Consider the following 23,394-nt stretch of genomic DNA (forward strand, 5'->3'; position numbering starts at 1 on the left):
GTGCTTCTTTGTTCTCTTTCTGGCTGTTTTTGTCAAGTATTGTCACTTTTCTCCCAATTTAAAAGTTTTCTCCCCACGTTGCTGTGAAGACTAAGCCTTTTTGTATGCTTTCTCTCGTAATTTTTCCTATACCACTCTGCTTAACCTTTCTGAGTTTCAGTGTTATACGGTTTTCTGACTTGCTCTAGGATCAGCAAAGGATGAGCTCGGAAGCAGAAGTCTTAGATGTGCTGGTGGACAATTAAGAATTGAGAGGGCGAGAGAAAGACAAGCATCCAATCTTCAAAAATTTACCAAACTTCTAGAACTTTGCAATTCAGTTTGCAGGTACACATAGCTAGTATTAGCAGTTCTTAATTATGTGATTTTAACTGTGCTCCCAGTTATAATGGTTAGCAGTTCTTTCTTTTAGCTATTAACATGAGGAAGAATTGTAGCTTTTTTTGTTGTATATAGCATAGAGGCATGTTGGGACTTCGCGCAGACTAGCACTGTAAACAGTAGAAGTTGCGTTATTTTGATATGTATTATTTGGAAAAGGGGGAGTGAAGCTATGAGAATTCGAAATGAAAATTGGTAATTGTGCCCTTTGGGAAAGGGCAAAATATGGTATCAGCAAAACATGCAAATGCAAGCTTGCAAAGCTGATTTTACTGCTTTTCGTGTGTTGTATGTAATGAGTTTTCTTTGTTTTGAGAGCACATAATATTGCTGCTGCTAAATACCTTCTTTCCTGTAAACAGGTAAGTCTCTAACGGGACTACAGTTATGCAAAGCAATGCTAAGATTCTTCAGAAATGGCAAAGTGTGCTAAGAGTTAATGAGATAAACAGCATGGTGTATGGCAGGCTTTGTAGCAGGGGTGGAAGGTAGAAGTTTGTAGCATTTAACTTGCTTTGAAGCCTCCGAATGCCGAGTCATTTAAGTATCGAGGTATCAAAGTCTTTAATATTAAGAGAAGCTGAGAGAACTTCCTCTTCCAAAAGGCAACTGTGACTCTTGATGAGTCTTACTGGTTTGTATTTAAGAACAGTGCCACTTTTAACTTCTAGTTGATCTTTCTGTCACTAAAGTCTGATATGTTATCGGATTGAAAAGCTACCAGTAGTTCCCTGAGCAGCAGAACTGAGGAAACCTTATGTCTGTTCAGATAACAGCAAATGAGGCTTCTCTAGCGTTCGCTTCATAACTATACTCCTTAATCTGAACTAAAATCTTCTGATCATTCCCCATTTTATTGCTCTTTGGTTCATGTCATTGTGGGTTCACAGAATAGATCTGCATATCCACCAGCAAAACTAAAGTGGAAGATGGGCTCAAGGAAGGTGTGTGATGTGACTCCTCTGCTGAGAGGCACCTGGTCTGCAGGGCCGGAGTAGAGCTGATTGAAGTCAAGCCCCTCTGCAGGTGTCAGGCTTCAGCACCTACTCTTCTGCTGTAGAAAGTCATTCCTACTTGCTAGTGTTGACACACCCTTTGGAACTGAATCACACTAAGGCTGTTCTGTGAGTTCAAACTGTATGAGTCATCAGAGAATCCATGCAGGGCTTGGCATGGCATGAATGCTTTCGTAACCAGAAAAGCTTGAGTTCAAGTTACACCTTTTTAGAGAGCAGAAATATTTTGGTTATTTTTGTTGATTGCCTATATATATCTAAAAAGGCAAATTACAGGGGAGGAGTTTTGTGGCTGGGATCATAAGGTGTGTGAATTTATCCACACACAGCTCCTGACTCTTTCTTCCTGTATGATTTCACTTATATCTAATAATGCTAAGGGGTATTGCCCATTTGGCTTCGATATGATCTGTATTCTCCATGGGAATTTCTTCCAGAACTTGTAAGCCTTCAATGTTACTGAGACCTCTGCATCTCCGTCAGACTTAGCCAAAACTGGCCAACAGTTTTAAGTACTTAGTAGGGGTACTGAAAGTTTCCCTGTGTGAGCCCATCAAATTTTATTTTAGAAAATAAGGATTAAAATATTCCAGTGAATATCAGTCTTTTAAGTTATAGGTATTCTTTTTTTGTCTTTATGAGCATGTTACAAAAAATTCAAAACCATATCCTTTTGCTTCAGCATACTTCCTAAGTAAGGAATCTTACGTCACCTCACACATCGTCTGACTCTCTTAGCTAGACGTAACATTACCTAACTCTAGTTCAGGGGAGCATATTTTTATATTTAAGACAAAACCAATGGAAGGAAATTAGAAAAGGGTTTTTCTTTCATGAATGAACACTATTCTCACTGATTCTGTTGGGAGCGGTATTGACTCATGAGGGGAAAAAAACCCCAGCAAACTATTGGAATTCTGTTTAGGTGGAGATTTATGCACATTTAGTCTCAAATTGGTACATATTACATACCTAGTAGAAAGGACCAGAAATGCATTGTTTGTCATACTGTGTAAACATGGAAAATGTTTTAATACTTGAAGTATTCACATGACCAGTAATTTGTATAGTCGTGGAAGTGAGTGATGAAACTAAAACTTGCTTATGTTTCCAACTTTTTTGGTAGTTACTGAACGCTAATGAACCCAAATTTAACCCTCAACGGTATATTTTAAAGAGGAACGCTAATGAACCCAAATTTAACCCTCAAATGGTATATTTTAAAGAGGAACGCTAATGAACCCAAATTTAACCCTCAAATGGTATATTTTAAAGAGGAACGCTAATGAACCCAAATTTAACCCTCAAATGGTATATTTTAAAGAGGAACGTAGTTCTAATGCTACTTGTTGTTCATGTCTTGAGAAAGATGGAGAAATAGTTGGGTATTCTGGGAGTATTTGGACCTTCTGGGTAATAAAAATGTGAAGTAGATTTTTAAAGAATTTCTAAAAGATTAACGGTAAGGTGAATTCTGGGTACCAATGCCAAATATTCTATTTACTAAAAGATAGATACTTCATCATGCTGAAATGATTAACACTTCCTAATCAGGTTTCTTTTCTGTCACTAGTTTCTACATTTCCCAAGAGTGATGTAGAAAGCTGGTGTCTTGCTAGTGCTACATAGTTCCCTGTTCCACTGGGGAGAAAACTGGGCAGGTTGTGTCAACCAGAGGACTTAGCTGGGGGCCACAATGAACGCCACTTTCTGCTGGGAGTTCAGAAGCTGAAATATCTTCCTGAGCTTCTGCCTCTGAGCAGAACTGCCTTGCTGCCCGTCCCAAAGTGAAGCAACATGTAAATGAATGTCACAGGCATCCATCTCCTCTATGGGCTCTGGCTACCTGACAGGATCTCATTTGTAACATTTCAATTTACTCAACAAGGAAACCTTCAGAAGAACTGAGAAGAGGCATAGTGAGTTTTAGGTACTCTGTTTTGAAGGTTGGAGGGTTTTTGTACTTAGTCTGTGGACACCGATTACTGCATATCTGTTTCAGTGACGTGCTTTCACGCAGTAACCTTAAACCATTTCCAGCCTGCAGAACAAGTTAATTTGGACAAACACAGTTCCTGTAAAATAACAGGAAGCCAAAAGCAGGGAACAAAAATAACCACCAGTAAAAGCTTGAAATTTACAATTTTGTATTATTAAAACCAGTAGTAAATGTCTGGAGAAAAGGGTAAGAAATGTGACTTGCAGTCAGCAGTTAATGGAGCTTTTCTTTTTTTTGTTTACATTTAAGCAATAAAAATAAGGGGGGGGGGGGGGGAGTCACAAACACCACAAGCATGACTGGAATTATTAATAAAATTTGCTTTAGTGGTAGAGCATTAAGGAAATGCAGAATATAAAAGCAGTACTTTGTCCTCCTCTTTCCTTTTGCAGCTGTAAAAATAACCAGTAAAATGTACAGAATATTGTCAGCTTGAACAGCTTTCTTGGTATCCTTTTAGACTTGCAGTTATATTATTAGGAAAATGTTCTGATACTGAAGCATCTGAGTGGTATTTTGAGATGACAGCAAGTACCTATTTAGAACTAAGTGCAGAACTTTGACTTAAGTTTATTTTTCGGTACATAGCTGGTCAAAAGAAAACATAGCTAGTGAAAAACATGCTACAACAGGAGAAGTTTTAAGGTTCAATTTTTTTTTTCTAGAGAGAAAGACTTACTTTTAAGTTGATAGCAGTTTAAATACAAGTGCTTAACTTTTTCTGCTGAATACTGTATTTAATAACAAAGATTGCTGTAAGGAGCTTTCACTTTAGAAACATGTAGTCTTAGCTTTTGTCCCTCATCAGATACTTAGTTACTTTTCTCAATTTCATGAAGAAACAGAGGGAAAGGAGGAGATAATACCAGTTTCTCTTAATCTTGCATTTATAGGATTCTCAGAAAAACAGTATTAGAAAGAGTCCAGGGTCTGGAAAGAAGTTCCTGTGTGATCGGATTTATTCCCGTGCCTTCAGACAGCCACAGTTTTCACACACACTTGTCAAGTTCAGTGTCTCATAAGTTTGACCACAGCACTCCTGATAAGTGCTCCACACCTTAATTAATTGGCTTTCAGGAATAGAAACTACGTTATGATTTTTAATTTACACTTATGATAAATGAAATAGTTTAGTAGTATTTCTTGTGCCAACACTTTTCCTTTACTTCTTTCAGTTATGGCCAGTCCTTTGATGTGTCTATAGAGAATGATCAGCCATAGACTCCTGTGATGGATTCCCCTATACCTGGTGATCTTTGAACTCTTGCTTATGGGAATTAGAAATGTTTGTGATTTTTCAAGACAAGATCTTACCAGTGCCTTGAACAGTAATGCTAGTATTTGCTATGGGGAGTAGGCTTGTATGTCTGATAAGTCGTAAGTTAGATACCCACCTAAGTTAGTTTTTTAGTAATACTGTAGATGGCTGGAATATCTTCAAATTTTAATTCCTAATTACATCTTGGCAAAAACCATTAATTCAGCTTCCATGTCTGTTCTACTGCCTTTCCACACTTCTCAGAAATCACCTGTTTTCTGCTAGAATATCACTTATAACCAAAATTTCTCAACAGCTGTAGCGGGGTAACTACCCATCCCCTTCCAACCTTTTGACAGGTTCTCTGCAAGCACAGATCTCCTCATCTTCTCCCGGTCAGTTAAACCAACTCATGCTCTTGGCAGCCCAGACATGTCTCCTAGTATTTTGTGTCTCCCTAGATGATCCAGTAAACTGAGCTTTTGTATGTACAGTTTTCCCTGATCACGCACTTACTGCTGCTGACTATGATGTGACCTATATGTTGCATTCCAGTAGAAGTTTGTGGCCATGTGTAAATTATTCAGACATCCCAATTGTTTAATGACCTGATCAGTACATTTTCAGATGGTGTGCATAGCAACACGTGTACAGTGACACTGCACTTCACATGAGGATGAAGTCACAAACTTGTAAAGCATCATTTAAAAGTTAAAGTTACAGAAACTATGATGGCAGTTGTCTGTCTATGTTTTGTTCTTTGATTGTCTATCTGAAACCAATTAGAAATGGAGTGTTCAGCTCTTTGTAGGGTAAGGCAATGTGATCTGGGGCAAACAGTATTTATGTTTAACATTAAGCATAGAAATAGGCCTGTGGGGCCAACTTAAAGCATATGCTTAAGCATATGCTCAGCATATGCCTTGCTGGGCTGGATCTTAGTACAGGCTCCCTGCCATTTTGTTGTCTTGTTGTTGCATGTTAATGAAATTAAAGAAGGTTCCACCATGTCTCAGTACCTTCTCGTTTTTTATTAAGAGCACCGTTACCTATGCTTCATCAAACATTTTTTCATACAACCAATACATTTGCATATATGCCTGTCTTCTGCTTATGGGCTCATCAGGAGAGACTCTGCTCCTGGGGAAGCTTCAGATCAGTTGTTTTTTGTGTGAGTTGCTGTTGCTACATTCTAAACATTTTGCAGTCTGTCAGGCTCTCATTGCATTCTCATTGCCATAGTTGTCCTGCTACAGCTAAACATCTGAAACAATTTGGTTTAAACTGAAAGAAATAAAAGTCAGCTTCACTGTTTTCCAGAACTAATGCTTCATACTTTTTTCCCTCCTTCACCGAATGTGTAAGCTGGCGTATAAAGTATCTTGGCCTGTTACAGAGCTGCGAGCGGGAATGCTCTGCAGAGTCTGAATGATTTGCATTAAAAGAATTTACTACCACATGCAAATTAGGATATAGAATCCTGCCTGATGATAATATATGTGTTTGTAGATCACCTGCCATGTTTCAACGAACTAAATAAAACAATCCTTGAAGTAAAATCACAGTCTGATTTGGCTCTGTAATTTTGCAGATATTTTCTCGAGTAGATTACTGTCTCTAGCTCAATCTGTGAAACTGGCAAACAACATCGATGCAAGCCTGACACTCTTTCTCAAACAAATCTGGAAAGCTCCTGCCCTCTCCAAATATCTGGGCACTGCTGTCTACCTAAGACAGTGAAAATCAATCATTTTCCAGTCAGATCACACACACATCTATCCTGCTGTTGATCCAGCTGCACTCTGTATTGTAAACCAATAGCTCCTCTCACCGAAGGTCCTTGGGGTAGTATTAATTACAAAGGATAGTAACTAATAAAAGCATATACAAGATTTGGCTTTAAAATTAATACATATACTGTACCAGAAAATTACATTTTAAACCTGCTTTTTATAATACCTTTTGTGAAATGGCAGGGAGTAAATAACGGGTAACTTAGAATCTTTTAAAAAAGTCATTAGTCCGTTAACACTGTCTGGTCGATCTCTGTCATCTTAAAAAAGTTCGTTTGAATACCTTGGGGGAAAATATTTGGTTGGTTCAAGTCAATCAAACTCACAATTTACCCTACAGTACTCAGCACCAAGAATGCCTGTAATATAACTGTAAGGACCGCTCTTGGTGGGGAAGGGGGGTGGTTATGATAATTATTTTTTCTTTGAGCCTCTGTTCATACTCTGACTATATTAAGTAGAAAGGTCAAAAATATTTTCAGACACAATCTGTAGGGAAACTGCCAGCTTGTTTGGAAACAGTAGTAGAGTCTGTGTGTTCTGATTCAAAACATACCAGACAAGGTAACTTACCACCTTGTTCTTCAAGAGCCTTTCAAAACCTGTGTAAGCAAGCAGGCAACTAGCATCCTGGAGTTTGCCCCCTGGTTAGCTACACAGCTAGAAAACCTTGGATTTCAAAGGGGTCTAGGCTCCACAGCTACAAAGCAAGAGGCAGAAAGACCCCCAAAAGTTATCCATGAGCTTGGATACTTTTGATGTGATACTCCTATACAGCATTTAGGAATTTGCAATATATTAAGTTATTAATAATGCTGTAATGATAATTTTTGGAGTTTCTATAAGTGCTTTCAAAAAAAAAACCCCAACAACAAACCCCGCCAATCAATCTTCTTTCCTTTACCTCCCAGTTCTTTCTGGAATTTTACATGGAAAGGATATTCTAACCTGGGATGGTCTCTGTCCGTTGGTAGTTATGGATTGTGGTTATTAACAATTATTAACTTAATTCTTTGAACGAGGCATGAGCAAGCAATAGCATGTTACTATTCATTTAGGCGTTGATTCACAAAGCACTTGCTCACATTTATTAGTTGATGCTTGTTTGGATGTTAGAACTCCTCCCTTATGGCTGTAGGTGCTCTAGCATCTGATCAGTAATGGAATTAAACCTGTAACAGTAAAGGCATACGTCATATATTCATGAATAAACTGAGGGCGGGGAAACCTCCTCTGACTTCTCACTAACCCTTTTTATAGCTCCATATAAAGTGGAACAGAAGGGGTGACAGAATGTCTCCCTGCAGCACCCCACACTTCAGAACTTACCAGGAACAGAAGTGATTACAACTAGCTATCAGGGTCTCTTGCAGAAAATAGAGCAGGTGTCAATGAGATTCCCACAAGTATTTTCAGTAGCCTGTCGATGCAAAGTATTGCTGAGCTGAGCTAATCTTCGTAGTGCTATCAAGAAGTAGAGAGAGTTATCAAGAAGTCACACATCAGTATGTATTACGTATTGAAACCATAGTAATGGTACTTGCAGCTGTATTCAACCTGACGACCCGTTTTTGTGCATTGGCACAGTCATTCATTTCCTACTGCATTACCTCTGCCCCATGAAGCCAACTATAGAAGAATTCCATGAAGATTAATCCTGGATCTTCCCCTGCAAAAGTCAGGCATGCTACTGTGGTTAAACTTGGAGTTCTTTCACCTCAGCATCTAGGATCTGGTGTGAGCGTAGTAGAAAACCTGCCTGATCTAGGTGACTGAACAGCAGCTCTGATTTTGCAAACTCATGCGTTCCAGTAGCACTTTGTGTCTGCACAATAATTATGGGCATTCATTCCATCGCAGTGTTCGCTATCTATGAGCTGAGTGTCTTGGCCGATTGTTGGGCATCCTTTTTGGCAGTGAAGAGTATCTGATGCTTCCAGTGGAATATTCATTTTGCCTGTCAGAGGTCTATGTTAGAGCTACTTACAAACCCATTCACAAAGAAAAACTTTCAGGAGGTAATGAAGTAGGACCAAAAGTACAAAGCAAAAAATGCCCTTTGCTCTCTCCCTTCCCCCTTCTCCCCACTTTATTAAGTAAGGATCTTAAAGACTGCGTGAGAGAATGCTGAGTAAAATGCTTTCAGGCACATGGCTGTTAAGTTCATTCCATTTGTTCTGATCCTAGTGCTGGTATCATTAAGTATTTGAAGGCTAGTTTAGCTCCTTAGAAGCACAGAATTCCAAATAATTTTAGTATGAAATGCAAGTCTTACTATTTCCGTGAGTGCGATTTATATTGCCTTATTTACGTGCATACTTTTCAGGTATTGACTACCACACTTCTTCAGCAAAACGAGAGCGTGGAAGTGTTGTGATTTGTATGCAGTCCCTTGCTGTCAGCAAACCAGCCGAAGCTGTTCAGATAGAAAAACTCTGACGAGGACAAAACTGTAGTGCTAAAACTGAGTGTTGTCTGTTAAAACTTGAGTAGAGTTAAGCACGCTTTATGTAAATATATCAAAGCCACCTGCTAGAAATCATTTTGGCTCTGCAGTGTTCCAAAAGTTCTGTACTTGTTGGGTCTGAAAATAAATATCCCGTTGCATTTTGTTGCCTGCGTGTAGTACCATCAGTGATTCAGTTCTAAGCTAAAAGAAGGTTTGAAAATGGTGTCTCCTCTAGCAGCCTGAAAACACTGCAGGAATGTCAGGCTCTAAGGTACACTGTAGCTGTTATAGAAATTCACATTTTCAGTCAAAGACAACTTATCAAAAAATGAATAAAATAGAATTTGCCTTTATCTTTAAAAGGTCTTTTAGAAATTCTCAGAGGTAGTTTGCTGATAGCTGCAGAGTAAAACTTTATTCACTGCCACGTATCTTATTTCTGTAGATCTCAAGAAGTTTAGCGTGCATCTTTTTTTGTCACAAAACTGACTGAATAATAGCAGCAGAGTTCAGATAGTTTCTGAAAACCAGTAAGTTTTTCAAGCAGTGGAGAATCTGGCCTCATTATGAATACCAGAGAATGCAGCAATATACGTGTTACCTCAGAGGTACAGTTAATTCAGGCAGGGTTCCTGTTCGGTTGAGCTGGAATTCTGTTCTGATATCTTCTTGTATTAATTAGTATCTTGAGTCTCCCATTATAAAAAGGATCCTTCATGCGTACCTTCCAATTTACTCCAACATAGGCAGTTTATATTTTTAATGTATTTTTTGAAGCAGTATTGCATTAAAAATTCTGGTTTCCCCATTTGTTTTATCCTGAGCTCGATGTAGGAACAGTGTAGAGGGAGAATGACTTTTTTTAGCCTTCAGTATTTTGGCCTCCAGTGTGTGTGCCCGCTCAGTAATGATAGTGGGCAGGATATGTGTACCAGTACAGCTGAGACCGGCCAGTATGCAGAATACCATCAGAAAGCTTTTCTGCATTTATCTTTTTATCTCGAAAAGGGCCTGAATAGAAGAGGTAGTAAAGTTCCTGACCCTATGATAAAGCTGTGACGTAAACTGGCAGTAGATGGAAAATACTGTCTAGTTTGTCCTGTGACATACCATCAGTAGGTTAAAGTTGCCTGTTATTGTATGATGTCACGCTTTTTCTGCAGTTGTGGTTTGGTTTTGTGGGATTTTACAGTTTTGTTTGTAAGTACCGTATAGAGTTGAGATATCTAAACGAAAAGATTCATGTGCAATTTATATTATTTTGCTGCAAATTATTACCTTTTAAAAGTGCATTGGTGCACAGTGACTTGATTCCCTACCTGTTGACTCCATTGGGAGTTTTGAAATGGATTACTCTGGATACCAAGACACATGTCCTGATTCTGTGTATGGCAATACAGTGAACAACATTAAGAGTGTCAGTGCTCTCTGTAGAGGCATAGTAAATCACTGGATGAAAACAACCACATTTCCTGCTTATAAAACATTGAAAAAGACCTGATAACTTTGGCTGCTTAAAATTTATTTGGAGACCTACTCTCTATACCTTTAAGTTTGCACAAAGGAGTGAATAAAGCTTATAAGCAGCCTTTAAAATATTTCCCCATTACTGTATAGGGGAAATTTTTATGGTTTACAGTTTCAAGACCAAAAGTCAATCACTAGTTTTTTATCCCAGAGCATATGTTTACAACAGAGATACTAAAGACTTGAAAATAGAGTAGCTTATAATGGAAGAGACAGCTCATCTTTAACTTTGGAAGGACAAGCAGTACCAATTTAATTAAAGCTGTGTTAAAATAGGACTGTCATTTGTATCACAGTGATTCTCCACCCCTCTGAGAAGTCCTCCTGCCTGCCATTTTGTGCCACACATTCTTGTCTTGTACAAATTAATAGATCGTTTTATTTTCCGCAGGAAATCTGAAGACTTTTATAGCAAATCCTCCAGTGTCAAAATGAACACAGGTATGCTGCTTCTGCAAGATTTTTCTTTACTCTTCTGTGTTGTTTAGTAAGCAGAGAAGGTCCCTACTCTATGTAAATTTTCATGAACAAATTGCGCTTTAGTTAGTGGTGGACTCAATTTAAGCAAGATATTTTAATAGTATGTCTGCTTACGTGCATTTGTATTCCATATATAAAATTTGCATACATGTTTTTCTATGTATGGATATATATGGATATGTGAAATATACATGCATGTTTAGCCTTCTGTGATGAAGTTGTAAGTATCAGTTTTGTATGTGTATGTTTTCTGTAAAAATATGTAGTATAAGGCCATAACAGCTATGGAAAAGTGGTGTTAAAGCATCACATTTTCCTAGGAAAATGCACATGCTTTAAATATACTTTGTTTTCATTCTCTACTGTCATTAAATTAAGGCATATATATACACTACCATGTATTATTAGCTACATTTGTATAATCGGATGAGGGTAACTCTTTTATACTTGCAGGGGCTTGTATTTTCTCTCAAATTGCAGTGATAGATGTATTCACCAAACGAAGTACTCTATAAGCAGTTATCTTCATGATCTGTGACAGCATACTTATATTTGCTCCTGAATCATTGAAGTCGGTAGATCATGCTGCTGTTTTTGCTGGAAGTTGGAAGAGGCCTCCAAAAGCAGACTGCTGAAATCCTGGCCTCACTCGTGTCAGGTGTAAATTTTCAGTTGCAGTCAACTCTTCATACTCTATAGGGGAACTGTCTGGTTTGCAGATGAACTGTGGCACAAGAATAGGCACATCCATCCTTCGCAGGATTGGTTTTGTCATTGACTGTAGTGCTGCACCATGACAGCTTGAAATTAGCAAGATGTCTTATGTGGGACCCAAGGACCCGAACTACCTCTGAAGCAAGTTTGGGTGTCTCAGCAGAACGCTCTAAGTCAAAGGGATTAGCTTTTCCATGGCACAGGTTGCCATTATCTAGACCGCTGTATTAACGAGGCTTCCTGTTGTCTCGGTGAGTGACTGAAACTCAGTAGGACCAGGTTCTTGGAGGAATTTTTTAAGGCAAAGTTAAAATATATTGGCTCACTTGAAACCACTACATTTGTAAATACAGTCAGGAGGAGAAATGAAATTTCTCAGTTGGGTTTGTGGGTTTTTTTCCCCAGTTTTGGTTGTTCTTAATTGTTTTACAGGCACTAACCAGGGTGGTGTGCTTTTCATTTATGGAAATACTGTTTGAAATTTGTCCCGTTCTCTTTCATTTTTAGTGAAGACATCTATCTTAAATATGTCAGTGTGTAATTAAGGTAGTACTAAAATACTGCTGGCTTCGTAGCACCATAATTTCAGAAGTAACTCAGCTAATCATCATATGTTTGACTATGATTACATTGTGCATTGCAACCATATGAGTTAAAATCATATGATAGATGTCATTTTATAGCTTCCACTTTGAAAAATGTGGATAGAGTGGTAAATTGCCAGTTTGTGCAACTGCAGCTCTGAAGTATGGTTTTGTTCTACGTTGTACAAAGAGTTTTCATGTAAGCTAGAAATTCTCAATTTAAAGGAATCTCTGTGGCTGAATTACTTCTATTGGGAATTGGGAGTCCTCTTATCACACAGGAGCCTTGAAGAGAGACTTAAAGGATATGAACACGCCTGAAACCCTTTCCAGTTACCTAAGGGTATCATGACTCTCAGCTGAACTTTAATCTACTCTGCATTTAGACCGTAAAAATACTTTTCATCTTGTATGCTTGATATTAATGTGCATGTTACCAGCTGCACCAAAAGGAGGTATTGACAAAAAATGTGGTATTTCCAATCAGTTCTATTGATGTAGATTTTTTTTTCCTGACTGTAAAAACAAAATAAAATCTAGTGAGTAGGGTGTAAAAGTGAACATCTTGCACCTATCTGATGATAAAGCATCACTTCACTAATGAAGAGAGTGGGAGTGACTGAGGTGGAATTTGTTCTGCATGGTGTTCTGATCTAGTTGTTACCTCTTTTATTTTTCATACTATGTTGTCTTTAAACATAACTTGAGTGCTGCATTTTGTGGGTTTTTTCATATTTCACTGCTTTCTAACAGGAATTTCTACATGATGCAGTTATAGGTTATTTGATAGTATTGATTTGCCACTAGTTTGTTTTAAAAATACACATTTTGGCAATTACTCCTGCAGATAAAGGAGCACTCTAGTTTGATATGCCAGTAACTGCTGAAGTGGCAAAGCTAGCATATACGCAGCTCTAAAAAGAAAAAGTAAATCTACTGCTTAGAGTGGGCTCCTCTTAATCCAGTGTTCCCTGTGGCTGTAGACTTGGCAGTCTGTCTCAGCAAACCCTGCAGAAGATATTTTTGTCTACAGAGAAAATGTTTTGAAGAGCTTTGGTTTTCAGTAATCTACCATATATGGGAGGGATTTTTTAGCGTTTGATGTTAATTCTGTACCACATGTTAGGAAAGAATATTCAACATCATAAGGCAATGAAAAGTTTTGCAAAGGCAAAGAAAGAGATGTAAGATATAGGGGAGGTTTTCAGAAGTACCAGAGGTACTTTGGCTTACAGTTCTTTTGGTGTTCAAATGCTGTCATAATTTAAAAATAGTAGTCCAGTAGAATGTGTGCCTTTTTTAAACTCAGCATTCATCAACAGAATAGTATTTCAGACTATACATAGGAGTTCCCATCCACAGGTCTTCAGGTACGTTAACTTGGTGAGACATTTTGAGAAATTTAAGTCAGAAAACCTGAGCTGCCCATGAAGCTCACATCAGATTAAAACACAGGATAAATGTGCTTACTGTTCATACTACACATGTACATGTGTAGCTGATGTTGGGGGAAAGCTAATACAAAGAATGGATGCAAGCTAATATGCTAAAACAGATTCTTAGTGTCCATCCATAAATATTTTGGCTGAGTTTGACTCAGATAATTCTTGATAAATGCATCTAATTTTAAAAGTATTAAACGAGTTAGCGGTTTCCATTAGATGAAGCACATGAAGAGCATCTGAGTGAAAAAGAATGCAGTTCTGGAAGACAGAAAATATTTTGTGGTTGTTAAAATTATTAATGAAAGTCACCACATGGATTAATCGCTTACATTTTGTCTGCGAGACAAGAATAGAAAATCTTGGGTCCCTGCAGAGTTCCTGAATAGATTGTGAAGGCACTTTTGGATCACTAAAGCAGATGAGGTGGGCTTGAGTGTTTCAGGCATTCTACAAAAAATTTACTTTGTTGATCATTATTTGTTGTAGTTTAGCAGCAGCAAAGAACCAAGTAATAGTAGGTTCACGTGTGTAGTCAGTGTTAGGTTAGGTGATAAAAGGTGGTCTGCACACCCATGAAGGGGCTTGGAGCACCAGCGGCAGGAGAAGCTCAGACAGTAGCCTGCCCTGCCATGCCACTGCCGGGCCCACAGCAGCAGCCAGCAGAGGCCCATCTCCACAAGCCTGGAGGAGCACAGGGGGGCAGGAGCGGGCAGGAACCCAGATTAAGGACCTCCAAGGACCTGAAGGGAGACACAAGGGCCTCTCTTGTCCAGGCCCCTTCCAGGACTGTCCCGGGACATCCTCAGCCCTGGGGTCCAGTCATGGGACGAATGGCAGACTGAGGCTGGTTGCTGGAGGAGCACACCTTGTGCATGTGTGCATGTATATTTGTACTGGTGGACCTTCGTCCTGCTCCGCCAGAGAGGGGAAGGGGGTGAGGCCATTGTGCCGTCTGTGTTAGTGCGAGTGCTCTGAGCGTCTCTGATCTGCGTGGCCAGCCGTGTGTGTGTGAGGTATATACACGTGCTCTGGTGCACGTGTCTGCAGGGAGCACATCTCCAGACCTGCTACTGGTTGGACCTGGGGACATAGGGAGGCAGCGGTTTTGCCTGTCTGGGATGTTTGGATCCAGCGCTATGTATTTGCCTCAGAAGGTCAGAATGCAAACAGAGAGTAAGAATCCCTGGTCTAAAGACTTCTAAACTGAATTTACTGTGCAGGCAAAGGGGAAAATTATACCGTTCACAAGTACAGTGGCTAGAATAATGATCAGCAAACATCACGTTTGGGTGCCATTTCTCTTTGCTTATTAAAAATTTCCTGCCCCCTAGCTGCTGTGTCTCACCTCTTAGCAAGAGGTCACCATCCTTTCATCTTTGCCAACTTGGTTTATGCACTGCTTTTACTGATGCTCTGAAACAGGCTTTTTAAAAAGTTAACCAAAAAAAACCAACCCCAAAAAACCCCCAACAAACACCCCACGTTCCTAAATGAAAGTGGTGGTGGTTTGAATTGGCTTCATTCTGCTGTGGAGCAGGACCTGAGCAACAGACTCACTTAGGGTGATGCTGTCTGTAATGGGAGCGGTTGGTGGGATTGTGGATTTAGGGGGAAGGGATTAAAGTACTTCTTTGTGGAGAGAAACAGAATTAAGGGAGGGAGAGAAAGAAGTGAGGAAAGGTGAGGAATGGAGAAAGGCTGAAGAGAAAAATTGTAGGAGGGGAGTTGCCAAAGGGAGAGGCACTGAATGGTGAGCTAACAAGAGGGAGAGAGCATCCGGAGCCCCACCACAGGGAGCTTTAGCATGCATATGCAATTACACACATCCTCCTAGATGGAGGGCAAGCCACCACCTCACCTGTCTTTTCCAGTCAGTGGGTTGCTCTTTCTTTTTCTCTCTTTAAAGGTGAGTCTACAACATCGATCCTAGCGTTCAGGAGTTTGTCCCTATATGGCCCTTGCTCTGCAAGATACTGTCAGAAGCACATCTCACTAGATAATCCCCAGCTCCCCTTTCTCCTTCGTTTTCTGCGGTACCTGCTAAGGATGCTTATTTGTCTATTCATGATTTGATGGAAGTATGTAGGGCTTGCAAAAGAGTATCTAGGCACCAACCGTGCTAAGTCCTGATTTGTCCTGGACTTGCATTTTAGGCAGCTGTTTTGATTATGAATTAATTGCCCAATTTCATATTCTGTTATTGCCTGCAGACCTTAGCTGATTCAGGTCTCCTTTGCTTCAATGCTAAAACAGTACCTAGGAAGACAGAATTCTCGCTCCTGAAGAATTTGTCCTATCAAAAGCATAGAGAATTGTGCATATGTGTTTACATATTTGCACACATTTCATTTTTTATTTCATATGCATACATTTTGTATAGATTGTTTCACACATCCGCATTTGTTCCTTGAGTAAGAGCTGTAGGATATTAATTGCTTATAGTTTACAAGTGAAGTGAGCAGATGATCATTAATTCAGCCTGTCTTACTGTTTTTGAATTCTCAGTTCTCTAGACTTAGAGCTTTCTGGTGTTACGTGAACTTTAGAATCTGGGTGAATATAGTTAGTATTTGCTGGAAATTTGATGGAGCTACAGAAAAGGAATACAGGCTGGAATAAGCCTCTTGAACTTCCAGCTGTATAAGGCCATGCAGACAAGGGAAGCAGTTTGAAAACTGCCTCTTTTGAGGCAGCATGCAGACTCTTCTGATCCTCATTCAGATATGATGCCTTTAACTTAATGGGAGCCTGGCCTCAACAAGGATTGGAAGATGGAATTCATCACGCATAAATATGTGCTTGCCCATACACATTCATAATTTATTAGAAATTTTGCATAACTCTGTATGGAGTATCTGTGCACTTATGTCTTACTTGAGTGCTAATCGACTCTCATCATTTTGTACTGATACTGAGAACGTTATTGCAGGTACACACTTGCATATGGGCTTATATATATAGGGGTAAATGTTTTATATGTATATGTATATAGTCAGTTACAACGTCTGTTTTAGCTATCTTGAATGAAGCTATATCAAACAGGTCCACTAAGTATAAAACTGACTGAGTTCAGTTACATTAAAAATGAATTTGAAGTAGAATTTCTTGAAGTTCCAGTGATTAAATACTTGTAGTCAGTTTTCTCATTTTCTTCCTTTCCTGCCACTTCAGTTTCTCTGTCCTGAAATTCAGGAAGGTAACTCTTGAAAAAATACAAATAAAGTAATTGCTTTGTTTGATTAAAAAATGTGACAGTGTAACAAAATTATTTGTCTTTTAGCTTGTATTAGATAAAGTGTGCTGTCAAAGTCTGCTAATATTCAGATAAGAACAGAACCTCGATATCATCACGTTATCATATCTCCTTGGAATTACTTCTGGTGTATGTTGGTGGCAGAGGGAGAGGGAATACAAGAATGGAAAATGTGATTTTAATTACCATTGCCATTCTATATTTATGTAAGCAAACTAAAACAAGTGTGCAGATTTGATAGATGCTGTCTTTGTTTCACATGTACACCGCTAATAATTAATTGCCAGCAGTGTATTGCTTTCAACTATTGCTGACTGAAATGATTTGGCCTTTTGTCTTGGCACTTGGGATTGGCAATGAGTCTTTGGAACCACTTACACCTGAGGCAGTGGCTCTGATGTTTGCCAACGTTAACAGCTATTTAATGCGTATCCTGCAAGACCTGTGGCCAGAGGGCTCTGCTATTTCAGGGGAATATTGGAATGAGCAAAGACCGTAGCAGGAGCTCACTCCTCTGTCATCACATGTCTCTGGCTCAAATTACTGCTGTCATAGGAAATATTTTCTACTAACAGTTGCAGGGCTTCCTTAAGCATAATTTTATAAAAATCCCTGTCATAGGATACAGATATAAAAATAAGGCCTCTATCATAATCGTGATTCTTCTTGACTTCAGTGGGGCCCTGTATGAAATTTCAGTAATATCAAAAAAAAGAAAATCAAAGTAATTATTATAGTGAAGAGCAGAAAAATCTTCTAATTAAATATAATCAAGAAGAATATTTATTAACTTGCTTTTACAGTTACTATAGAGTTGCTGAAAAGCTAAGTTGTGGGAAAGATCCCTTCTAATAATAACACAGTATTTATAAAACAGAATGACAGCTCCAAATGGGTGAGAAGCAGAGACTAAGGAAAGAAAGGAGTCATGCACAATCCAGGAGAAAGGGGTTTTTTTCCATTCCTGTTTGTTTGGAGTGATTTTAGATTGCTAGTCGTTCCCTCGGGATGTTACTGGGTTCCAGACATACATTTTCTAATCTTCCATGAGATAAAATAGAAGGGGGGGAGGGAGAACAAGGATGTTCCGCCGAAACGACAAAAGAATCGTGCCATCCTTAGTAATTTTGTTTCTTGAGCTTAAAGGATCCAAAAGACTGAACAAAAGCACTTTGTCAGCTGATGAAACATAAGCTTAGTTTATGAATGATGTCTTTCTAATGCATACAATGAAATGATTTTACGGTGCAGATTATTGATTAATATTACTCTGGAATGCTTAATCCTTCATCTTGATTCCTTGTTTTTACTAATTAGCTATAATTAAGCAGTCGTTCAGGTAACAGGATCTATATATTTCCCTAGTGGATTAAGTATTAAATATTAACTTATTTTCTGTGAGGTTTATTGTTTAAAGCTTTTGAAATTCTATGTGCTCTGCTAATCTGTGAAACTCGCCAATTTACATGTTCCTGCAGCAGTTCCCTAACTGCATGCTAATTTTCATGTATGTTTGACGTATCTCACACTGTGATATGTTGCATGTGCTTGCTCCCTTTGTCTGGGGCTGCTGTCTGTATCGTTTTGTGCTTCCAGATAGCGGCGGGTGTGCTCGCAAACGTGCTGCAATGTCTGTCACATTAACAGCTGTGAAGAGAGTTCAGAGTTCTCCAAACCTATTGGCCTCAGGTATTGAGATATTACTCCTGTGAGTAAAAAAAAAACAACAAAACAAAACAGTGAGATATTACTCCTGAATATTATTCCTGAATTCTGTACTGTTATGCATTCCTGCAATATTGCTCTGCAAGGAGAAGGGTAACCGTATTTTTTGTTCCACTGACAAGTCTCTGACTTCTACAGTGCTCTTGAAAAGGTAGTCTTGATATCTCTCTGCCTATGCTTTGCAGCCATTAATGAAAAAAATTAGGAAGACTTAGGAAAAATTAGTTATTTATAAATTAATTTTGCCTTTGACATGTATTTTGGGTCTCATGTCCCCCGTTTTTTCTCAAGATAACATAGCATGAAAAACTAGGTTTTGCTTGTTACAAACTTTGTTTAGTGCAACTTGGAAAAAAAAGGAAAAAAAACTGAATCCTGTAGTAAAAAGATTACCAGAAGCCAGACTAACTTGAAAAAAAAATATTTATCAAGCATATTTTCCTTAAAATGTTTAAAACAATAAAACCGTGCAGATTATTCAGTAGACAGGCAGAAATGCTGCTTAGCAATACTCGTGTCTGGTGTTGAGAACTTAAATCTTAATGGGCATCAGCTGCCCAGGTTCACTGGTGAATTAAGTAGTTAGAGGTATAAATCAGTACAGAGTCTTGAGTGGTGTCGACTAATTTACGCCAATCTGAGCATGCAGTGTTCATACCGAACAAGTACGATACAGAAACCTGAATACAGAATGAGGCAGAAAATAATTGCAAGATAAAATCTTGGTTTATAGATCTCTTAAAATATAAGACTAATCCCCAGGAATAAGAACTGTTAAAATTTATGAAGCAAATAAAATATTTGATTGCTACTTTTTGTAAGGATAGTGTCAGGGTTGTTTGGATTACTTCACGTATGTAAATTTAAGAAAACATTGGGTTCTTATTTCTTAGCAGCTTTTCTAACAAATTTTTGTCATTTAAGCATGCAAAACAGGCCTCTTAATGTCTGCTGTTGCACTTAAAATTAGTGGTAAGGAGTGCTGTTAGTACTATAAATATTCTACATTAATAATATTTTAAATTCATTTAGAGATTTCATGCCTGTAGTTTCTTTAAGAGAAAAAAAAACACTAATATATCTACAAGTACTCAAAAAACCCACCAGAATTTCAAATCTGCTCAGTGCTGGCAGTATGTATGTATCAGTTTCTGTGTTTTGCTTTGAAGTGATGAAGAAAGCATCACACATTCTGGTGTGAAGGGGGAGAGAAAATCCTGACAGAACCTGTAGGCATCTTTCTTGGTTTTGAATTAAACCTTTCTAGTTCATCTTAAAGGAATGATACTTCTTTTGATACCTAGATTTTAGACAGTAGTATATCACAGTATTTACTGGGAAAAAAAACACCACAGCAAATATTTGTTTATTATTGGCTGCCTGAAATAGCAGTGATTAAATAACAGTAACTGTCAGCACACTACAACCTGTAGAAGTTGTGCCATAAACATTACACAGCTATCTGTGGTCTAGTATTCCGGGGTGTGCTTAGGTAACAGGAGGGAATCAAGTAACTGAACGAGACAGCTCCTACATGTTTTTCAAGTTGTGTTATCATGGTTTTACTTCTAACACAAATTAATATTGGATGTTTCTTTTTCAGGGTCTGATTCTCAGTCTTCAGATTCAGGTAAATATAACTGTTATTTATGCATCAATGTAATACCATGTAAGTGGACGAATTATAACAATCTTCCATTATATTTGATATTATTACTCCATACGTTCACATTCTTTAAGGGAAAGCACCACTGAAATTATAATAATAATTGCAAGCGGTTAAGACCGCAATTTCAGGTCTCATTTGAAAGCAGTATTTCCTATATCACAGTATATGTTGTCAGCAAATGAATTGTTGGGAGAATGCAGAGTGCTAATTTGCCACCTTTAGCTTCAGTGGCACTTGCTGTTTCATTTTTAGTCCCTTACTCAGCTTTGCAAGTTCTGCCCACCCCACGTAGCAGCCTGCTAACATAATGTGTTACTTTTCCCAGCCTCTTAAAATATTTTATCTTCAAATCTGTAAGTTGTTGAGGAAGGATAGTATCTCCTTCAATGTTGGGCAATGCCTTGAGGGCTTTTCAGCTCTAAGGATAAAGACAAAACATAGTTGGTTGGTTGGAAAATCAAGGTGTCATTCAGATTTGGAAATAAGATGCGTTATTGGAACAACTAATCTGGTACCGTGGTGAAATTTGGTGAAACTGCCGTGACAAACTGGCTTTACGTTAGCTGGAATGTTTTTCAAAATCGGACACAGCTGTGAAGTACAAGAACCTAATTTGTGAAAAATAGTTCAGCCTGCTTTATATGGGAGCTGAAGCACCAGTGTCTCAAAAGGACTCCCAAGGTTAAAATCCATAGTCTGTGTGAATGTTCTGGGGAGATACCAAACTGCTGCCAGCAGCATTGTCAGTGCTTGAGTTTTCTAAATTTTAAGGGTAAATGTTTTGTGAAGTGGCAGGATTAGCCCTGTTCGTGTAACTACCATGGTGATAACAGCAGCAACATCAGTTGCATAGTAGCTAAACTTTTCCACAGTTTAATAGCTGGGTTGCTATGATGATAGCAATATAAAGATCTACTAATCACAAAAAAAAAATGTTTCTTTTTTCGCCACAAAAGCTTGGAGATCTTACACTGATGGAAGTAGAGAGACACTGAATGGAGATGCTAGCAGTTCATCTCTTACAGCAAAAGGTTTTAGGAGTGTGCGGCCAAATCTACAAGATAAAAAATCACCAACTCAGGTAAAACCAAACACACCAAGTTTCATGCTTTGCCATTTGTGTGGGGGTTATTCTTGGGCATTAGCATCTGCAGATGGGACACCTCTATGGAACATTGTCCTGATGTCATCCAGATAGTGCGAATCATCTGTTCATATGGGTCATTACAAACTGGTTTACTGCACAGATGAAGTATACTCTGCACAGGATGCATGCCTCCAGGTTAATTACCAGAAATTGTGTTCAATGAACAAGACAGGCAGCTACATAAAAGTAGGTCATCCACAAATAAAAGCTTTCTAGGAGTGTTCCCAGACTTCAAAGAGTATTTATTAATATTTTACACTCAGAAAAATGCATCAGTCATCAAAATAATATCTGAGGATAAAGGTTCATTAATTATAAAATAGACAGTGTAGTGTTTCTGCCAGTTTTGCAGAGTACAAAGAGAACACACTAAAAATTCCCACCTAACTTGGAAACATTTATCTGTCAAAAAAAGATCAACATACTGATGTCAATACTCTCTCTGTTACTATTTTCATTCAAAGGTTTAAGAGGCTCTGTGTGTTTTATGTATGTCTGTTACCTGTGAATAATAGCTTGTTATCTAAGATCATGGACTGCATTTTGGAAATTACTTACATATCTGAACAATTTCACAGTAATAATTCTTATTCAGTGAATAATTGTTTTTCTGAAAGAAAAGGGACTATTGTGGGCTCTCTTCTGATCCCAGTTTACTCTGAGCAAATGGAACATCTGGCTTTCTAAACATAAGCTGTACAGCCCTACACAGCAAAGGTGGTGGGAACCTGACCAGTTCAATTGACCATTGAATTGAGCAATGTTGGGATGAAGCCCTTAAGTTGCTAGTTCCTTTATTTAAAGATAAAAGTCAAACCGAGTTATATCTCCTGCTAACATTTACTTTCTTTCTGTTTCTTCTTCAATGTTACTTTGCTCTGTGTGGATGCTTTTGGCAAATAAGGCACCTCTGCCACCCCCTAGAAAAGAAAGTTTTCGGAAAGCAAGAATAACTAATCACAAGAACAAAACTAATCTCCAGGCAGTAACAACTGGCCCAGCGAAACACCTTCCCACAGATACTGCCTATTACCCTAACGAGAAGTCTGTCCAGAAGACAATGTCTTCTCAGATATCTAACACAAGTGTCTCCTATGCACAAAAGATCATTAAACCACTGACCTCAGTCTCCAGTGCAGGCACAAGCACCGTAGCTGGTATTAGCACTACTCTCCATCACGGCCAAAGGCAACAGTCTCAAAAACGTAGGGTATCTACCCTGAAATTAACCCGGACACGTGACCCAGCGAGTAGGGTTCATTGTAATCCACAGCAACAGCTCAAGCCTGTTGAAGCGCCAGTATTTCCACAAAGGCCTCTCTCACCTGCCTGTAGCCCCGGGCCTGAGATACACACAGCATCTCTGTCCATTCAGATAGCTCCCATCCCTGACAATAAAGCAGGGCCTGAAATCCAAGAACATCCACCTAGTATTTCTCCAGACACTTCAAAGATGTCTTCAAAGGATTTGGGACAAAAGTCTACAGTTCTTCCTTCTTCACAGGCTGCAGAATGCCATGTGGTATATTTAATTTTTCCATCTTTTATTTTAGATCATTCATGAATCACTTAATAACAGTCTGTTTAGTTATACTTACATTATCAAAGTTAGACCTTGTGTTTTTTGGGTAAAACTACCTGTCACATGGATCAAAACAGAACTGAACAAAACCTGGAGTTTTTGGAAGGGTATTGCAAAATACCCTGAAAAGATTAACCCAGCTCTGAGCTGGAAAGTAGACTTCTCGGTTCCTCTGTGAGCACTTTCCGGAGTGCAAATGCACAATAAAAATAGTGAACTGTGGGTGATGCATCTGCTTAAGTAGCTCTTCCTGGAGGGGGCTGCATTAAAGCATTATGCTGCCATAGGTGCTGGAAGGATCAAGTATGGATAGAAGAGGATTGGATTGGGGGGCTTTCTACAGATGCAGCTCTACTAGTTTGCTAGGGCCGC

General features: G+C 38.7%; 1 protein-coding gene across 10 annotated transcripts in view; it reads left to right on the top strand.

Moving 5' to 3' along the window:
• The window catches only part of SORBS2 (sorbin and SH3 domain containing 2), a 248,739-nt gene that overhangs the window by 151,470 nt on the left and 73,875 nt on the right, over positions 1-23,394 (top strand). For 4 of the 10 annotated variants that reach the window (XM_037398516.1, XM_037398456.1, XM_037398448.1 and 1 more), the window contains 5 exons: positions 10,815-10,864; positions 18,496-18,588; positions 20,228-20,254; positions 21,250-21,374; positions 22,345-22,962. In XM_037398516.1, coding sequence (XP_037254413.1) covers positions 10,855-10,864; positions 18,496-18,588; positions 20,228-20,254; positions 21,250-21,374; positions 22,345-22,962 — 873 coding nt within the window. In that variant the 5' untranslated portion in view covers positions 10,815-10,854. Of the gene's footprint in view, positions 1-10,814; positions 10,865-18,495; positions 18,589-20,227; positions 20,255-21,249; positions 21,375-22,344; positions 22,963-23,394 lie in introns of those variants that run through there. The other 6 variants (XM_037398521.1, XM_037398491.1, XM_037398499.1 and 3 more) reach the window with 4 other exon arrangements.

The sequence above is a fragment of the Falco rusticolus genome, chromosome 1 (assembly GCF_015220075.1).
Source record: "Falco rusticolus isolate bFalRus1 chromosome 1, bFalRus1.pri, whole genome shotgun sequence".
Taxonomy (NCBI): Eukaryota; Metazoa; Chordata; class Aves; order Falconiformes; family Falconidae; genus Falco; species Falco rusticolus.